Consider the following 6110-nt stretch of genomic DNA (forward strand, 5'->3'; position numbering starts at 1 on the left):
TTTGGATCAAAGCAAAGACTTGGGCGCGTCCCAATATTTCCCTTCTCCAAATCCAATCTCGGCATCCTCCATTTTGACGCCGAGATGCCAGCGCCAGAAGCCGGGCCAGAAGTTCTCATGCTCCCCAACCACATTTCCCTGGTCGTCCGTCTGGCGGAGGTCAAACCAGCCAATGCTCGACCTGCGCGAGGACTGGTCCGGCGCGACGGCGCACCAGCGATCGGTGCCTGGCAACTCGCCATGGCTACCCTGGCCCTGGGGCAGGGGCGGCTGGACGAGAGTGGCGTCGACGCCGAGATGCTTGAAAAGAGACATCGAGATGGGGAAGCTGGGGACGAAAGGGGTAGGGCGGAAAGTCGTCTGAAAGAAAGGCGTCTTGCTGGGTGACGCTTCCGCGGCCGACACCGGCTCAGTGTCGTGTGGGTAGACCTTGATGGTGGTGCTGCCGTCTTGATGGTCTTGCCAGTCAAAGGCGGCGAGGTGTTTGGGGATGTTCCAGTCTGTGGCAGCCAGTCTTTCTTTAGTCGAGAGGTGGGGGTACACGCGATGGCGGTTAGCAGCACGGGGGGGGGGTGAGCACTGACTCTTTCTTCCGTTCCAGCAGGTCTGGCGCTGGGAGACGTAGATGCGGGTGATGCGGGCGTTGCGCTTCTTCACGCGCCTGCCGGCCTCCTCGACGGTGTACTCGTGGAAACCGGGGCTTAGGATGAGCTCGTCGTAGGGGCCGACGGGCGACTCGGTGTAGCGGATGAGCTGGATCATGCTGAGGCCGCCGAGGTGGCGGCTGCCCTCTGGGGTTGCGTATCCTGCCGAAGCCTCGAGGGGGGAGTAGGCGAAGGATGGAGGGTTGGCGGCTTGGGACCTGGTGGTCCAGAAGGCGAAGAGGTAGACTGTGCCCTTCAGAGTCCAGGGTGGAGGGACGAGGGTGTATTCATCGGCGTCGCCCATGGTGAGATGATCTTGTTGTGTTGCAATCAGTTGTTTGGATGTCGTTTGGGCGTCGAGATAAAAGAAGACAATGGTCTTGGTAAAGATGATGCCGGTGAGACGAGCCTCGTTGTTGCGTGAAGTTGGTGTCGCACACGGTCCGAGCCAGTCATCAACGGCGCCTGCCATGGACCGATGTTGAGGGTGGACCCCATGCTACGGCCTCGGTCCTGACCTGGCGATCCATGTCCCCGCGATCTGCTTGCCGGAAGGGGAAAGCGGGGGCGGGACTGTGGTGGGAGATGTTCAAGCATATGAAAAAGGCACGGAAACCACTTCGTGTTGCTTCAATGAAGGACATGGAGCTTGTGGATTGCTCTGGTATTGCTTTGGTCTCTACGTCTGTCGATGTGCAATAGCAGTTGAGGTGCATTGTTGTGAGCAAGACCTTGAGGAGAAACAAATACACAGGCCGGATTGGCAGCATTGGCTTGCGTCATGGCGCTTCTCTGTCTGGTGGTCGATAAGACTGACTTGGGAAAAGGTCACTATCGATACCTCGAGACCCATTTTATGTACCGACCACGCCAGACTCATGTGAAGTTATCGTGGACGATGGTTAAATCGAAAGAAAGCGCAACCCAGAGGCTGTGAGACGGAGGCACAGTCGCACCCTCTGATGGCAGGCGTGCAGGGCACTGGGCTCCTGCTGCATAGTGGGCCCCACCTGCCGCCGCTCCACTGCACTGTTCCCGTGCTACAACTGCAACGGGCTCATGCGGGGAAGGGGAAGGGCGAGGGGCAGGGGCTGTGCTCTTCGACAGGTCATCGACTGCCATGTGTGGTGGTGGTGGTGGTGGCCATCGACCCTCACACCACCACCCCCAAGACCCTGTTATCAGCCAAACCCAAGATCGAGACTGGTACACGGCCCATCTGGGCGGGCGTGGCGACTTGCGTCACGAACATCCCAACTTGCCATTCCTTTGCATCAATCATTTCATCATCACCACCAATCCCTCATGCTGAAGCTGTCTGTTGCCTCACGTCGCAGGTTCGCGACAGCGGCTTTCTCTCCATCATTTTAACTTACACCCACCTGCTTCACAGAGACTTCGCTTTATTCTTCAACTTGATCACAATCACAACGTCATGGCTGCCCTCGTCGTGTGGAGCGTCCTTGCTTGCGTCCACGTTGTCAAAAAGCAGCGCAATAAACGCATCTACAAGTACCACAACAGCCATGTCGGCCCACGGGAAACACGCCTCTTGACGCTGGCCCCAGGCTCCTTCTTCGAGGACCTCAAGGGCGACGTTCAAATCATCTCCATCGACGACCCTCAACATGCGCCGTACGAAGCTGTCTCGTACGTGTGGGGGCCCACGTCCTCCAGACCGGACTTCATCAAGCTCGGCTCCAGCAGCAGACGACTCTGGCTGCCGCCGAACCTCGCGCAGGCGCTTCGCTACCTCCGCAAAAAAGACGCGGCGCGCACTCTCTGGATCGACTTCATCTCCGTCAGACAAGACGATCACGCTGAAAAGGCCGCCCAGGTCGCCCTCATGACCGAGATTTACAGGGCTGCCGAGCGTGTCGTCGTCTGGCTGGGCCACGAGGCCAATGATAGCAACATTGCCATCGGCCTCCTCGATGAGCTGGCCTGGATGGTCGAGTTCGACTTTGAGAACACCAGGATGCGCCCCACTGGTGCTGGCGCCCTCGAGCCGACCTGGGCTGATCCCACCGAGTACCTTCCCTACGAGCAAGACGAACTGTGGGCTATCTATCAGCTTGTTCACCGCGCCTGGTTCGGCCGCGTCTGGATTCGACAGGAAATCGCCGCCGCCGATCCTCAAACCGCCATTGTTGTCTGCGGCAACAAGACGATCAGCTGGGAGATGCTGCGCACTGCGCTCGCCGTCATAGCCAACAAGCCACGCCACTTTTTGGATTTGAACGAGGAGAGCTCCCCCGAGCTGCGATTCGCGCGTCGATATGAGATGGTGTTACTTCTTTGTCAGCCTGAGAAGGATTACACCCTTCCTGATCTGCTCGATCAGGGCCGCAAGTTCAGCTGCTCTGACCCGCGAGATCGAGTCTATGCTGTCATGAACCTCGCCTCTGACGTCGACAACATGGGGCTGACCCCGAACTATGATCTAACCACGAGCCAGGTCTATCAAGATACAGTTCTTCGCTACATCCAGCAGTCGAAGAATACCAATATTCTAGCGTCCTGCGAAAGTATTGCAGCACGAAAGACAATGCCAACGTGGGTCCCCGACTGGAGTCGCAAGAGAATCGCGAATACAATGCCGATGCATCTCGCAAGCAGCATGTCCGAGGCGCATGCCGGCCCTACAGGCAACGGCGCTTTGAAAGCTAGCGGTGTGTACTGTGCAACGGTGGCCGAGGTTACGGAGCTTTTTGGAGACTTCGTCCCCGTACTGCAGGTCATCGCCACCGTTCGTCAGATCGCACCTGCCAACGTCCTCTCGGGCCCATACATGGACCGCGCCGGCGGGCTTCTGGAAGCATATTGCGCGACTTTGGCCTGGGGATTATTTGACAGCCTATACAACCCACCGATGGAGTCATATCCGGATCACGATGTCAGCATTGAGTCTCTCAAGCTAGTGCTCGAGCAACAGGAAGACTCGAAACGGACGAGCTCGTCTTACGATTATTCAACTCTTGTCTATGTGACGCAGTTGATCGCTACCTGCAAGGGTAGATCCTTCTTCACTACCCAGGAAGGTTACATTGGCCTCGGACCAAAATACACCAAGCCGGGTGACAAAGTCTACGTTGTTTTAGGTTGTGACGTGCCCCTTGTTATTCGGGATCGCCACTCCGGCGGTGACAGGGCTACCCTCCCAGGCGAGCCCGAATTCGAGGTCGTTGGCGACAGCTATGTCCACGGGCTCATGAGCGGCGAAGCTCTTCTAGGTCCTTTGCCAAATGAGTGTAAGATGGTCATGGACAGCGACGATCCTGAACAGCCAACTCGGCCCATGTTTGTTATGGGCCCGGGGACCGGAGCCTTTGAGACGGCGCATGATCCTAGGCTCGAGAAGCTCAGAGCTGCAGCGACGTCAGCAGCGTGTGAGAAGACACAGGGGGGATCTGTAGAAGAACTGCTTACGCCTGAGAATCTGAGAGCGGCGGGTGTGAATGTTGTGGACCTTAATCTTGTCTGAGCGCTGTTTTTCTAACGAACGACATATGATTGCAATTTCTTTTTCTTTTGTTCTATGTCGATACCCTGGCCGCGTTCCGTCAAGTACTTTATAAGAGTTAGCTTCGACCACAGAGGAATTACTAGCCCGACCCCCATACGAGGTTGTGACCGCGCACGATGTTGCTTGTATGTCAGCAGGAATACAAGCTCATGAGAGGATCGTGCGTTCATGCGCATTCTTTTCCAAGCTGTGCACCTCTTGGTATTATTGTGCTTTATAACAGCCCAAGCCACAGTCCCCATAGCTTCCAAGCTCACAAACCGACAGAAGACGGGAGTATGCCATACAACCCCTCCGAGCTAAACTTCCTGCCATCCGAAAGAAGAAATCGAATGGTGTATTTACGCCTCAAGCCCTCAGGGCGTAGGCGTCAGAGCCACGGCGGCACAGGCAGCGCAGCAGGTGCCAAAGGCGGCATTGCACGCCAGCACCGACGCGGGAGCGGTGGCGCCGAGCGTGGCACCCCAGGTGAAGCCTGCGGCCCCGTAGCAGGCTGTGACGACGCCGGCGCAGCCGGCCTGACAGATGCCGTAGGCCACGGGGCCGGCGGAGGCGGGGACGACAGCCAGGGCGGTAAGCTGGACGATCTTTGTTGGGCGCATTCTTTTGGCGGGGTTGGTTTGGGTTCGGGTGACGAGTGTCCTTGGCTGATGGATTTCGTGTTGCTGTCTGAAGAACGAGTCGTTGGTATGTCTGGTTGCGAGTGGCGTCGTCTGCTCAAGAGGCTGCTGACGGCCTTTTGGGACTTTATAATGGAGGAAACGTCCGGGGGTGTCATGTACGGTGGGAGGTCTACCGCCGCCTGGTTGGTTCGAGATCAGGCTGGTGTGACCTCTTGTCTCGCTGCCTGACTGGACTACAATGCCTTGATGATGCCGCGTGAGGGGACATGCAGACACATGGCCTGATCTTGATGTTTGCTATGGGTGGGAAGAGCTGACAGGCTACCTGGTGGACGTGATGATTGCGTCGCTTTGTTGGCCCAAAGGGTGTGCAGCCCAGTGATCCAGGCCCCGACATTCGCTTTCGCGTGTCTTTCACGTGTCTCTGACGACGAAGTAATGGAAGCGTCTCTCTGCGAGAGAACAACACTGGTGAGGGTATCGATTTATTGAACAATACGCGATTGAAGTCCCAAAAGCCTAAACGCCGTGCCATGCAAAAATGTGTGGGTGAAGAAAGCTAAAAGGCAACGCGCCGTTGGCGACCGGTGTACTTGGACGTCGACTTGACAACCTTGCCCTTGCGCTCCATCTGCTCCTTCTTGTGAACGATCCAGGCCTTGCTGCCCTTCTTGATCTCGCCCTTGCCCGTCTTCTCGGCCTTCCTCCTCTCGTCCTGGACGTCGACGTTGTCCATGCCGTCGACGACGCCCGTGATGTCGCCGGCACCGCCGCCGGCACCGCCGCCGCCCACCGTCAGGACGAGGTACAGCTTGACGTTCTTGGTCTCGGGGTCGTCCTCGAGGATACCGGCGCCGAAGCCGGCCTTGACGGCGGCCTGCGTGATCATGTTCCTCTGCGTGTCGTTCTTGGGGTAGAACTGGCACACGGCCTTGCCGCCCCTGCGAAGCGAGGCGTAGAGCCCGTTGAAGAAGCGCGTCAGGCGGCCGACGGGCGACGTGTCGCTGCTCTCGGCGTTGCAGAGCCACTGGATGGCCGAGATGCTGATGGCGGCGTCGAAGGAGCCGGCGCGGAAGGGCACGCCCTGGCCTATGTCGGCGAGCATGAGGTCGCCTTCGACGTCACGCTGCAGGGCAATGTCGAGCATGGACGGCGACACGTCCATGCCGATCCACGTGTGCGGTCCGCCGTGCTCGGGGAGTTCGGCGGTGAGGATCTCGCCGGAGAGACCGCTGCCGCAGCCGACGTCGAGGATGAGGGAGGGGGATTGCAGGTCGAGGAGCTCGAGGCGCGACGCGTCATGGACGCCTGGATGTT

At 58.2% G+C, this 6110-nt stretch overlaps 4 protein-coding genes across 4 annotated transcripts in view; 1 reads left to right on the forward strand and 3 right to left on the reverse strand.

The window, feature by feature from the left end:
* Positions 1-6: 6 nt before the first annotated feature.
* On the reverse strand, positions 7-948 carry VDAG_02857 (uncharacterized protein; the record flags this gene model as incomplete). Its single annotated transcript, XM_009653510.1, has 1 exon — positions 7-948. The coding sequence occupies one exon, from the start codon at positions 946-948 to the stop codon at positions 7-9; it is 942 nt and encodes a 313-aa protein (XP_009651805.1).
* Positions 949-2079: 1131 nt separating this feature from the next.
* VDAG_02858 (uncharacterized protein) lies at positions 2080-4128 on the forward strand (the record flags this gene model as incomplete). The annotated part of the gene is made up of 1 exon (XM_009653511.1): positions 2080-4128. The coding sequence occupies one exon, from the start codon at positions 2080-2082 to the stop codon at positions 4126-4128; it is 2049 nt and encodes a 682-aa protein (XP_009651806.1).
* Positions 4129-4526: 398 nt separating this feature from the next.
* VDAG_02859 (uncharacterized protein) lies at positions 4527-4772 on the reverse strand (the record flags this gene model as incomplete). Its single annotated transcript, XM_009653512.1, has 1 exon — positions 4527-4772. One exon carries the CDS (start codon positions 4770-4772, stop codon positions 4527-4529), a length of 246 nt encoding a protein of 81 aa, XP_009651807.1.
* A 580-nt stretch (positions 4773-5352) lies between these two features.
* VDAG_02860 (bud site selection protein) overlaps positions 5353-6110 on the reverse strand; it is a gene marked incomplete at both ends in the record, with an annotated part of 989 nt that continues 231 nt past the window's right edge. The window contains one exon of the mRNA XM_009653513.1: positions 5353-6101. Coding sequence (XP_009651808.1) covers positions 5353-6101 — 749 coding nt within the window. The remainder of the gene's footprint in view (positions 6102-6110) is intronic.

This window comes from Verticillium dahliae, genomic scaffold (assembly GCF_000150675.1).
Source record: "Verticillium dahliae VdLs.17 supercont1.4 genomic scaffold, whole genome shotgun sequence".
NCBI classification, from domain to species: Eukaryota; Fungi; Ascomycota; class Sordariomycetes; order Glomerellales; family Plectosphaerellaceae; genus Verticillium; species Verticillium dahliae.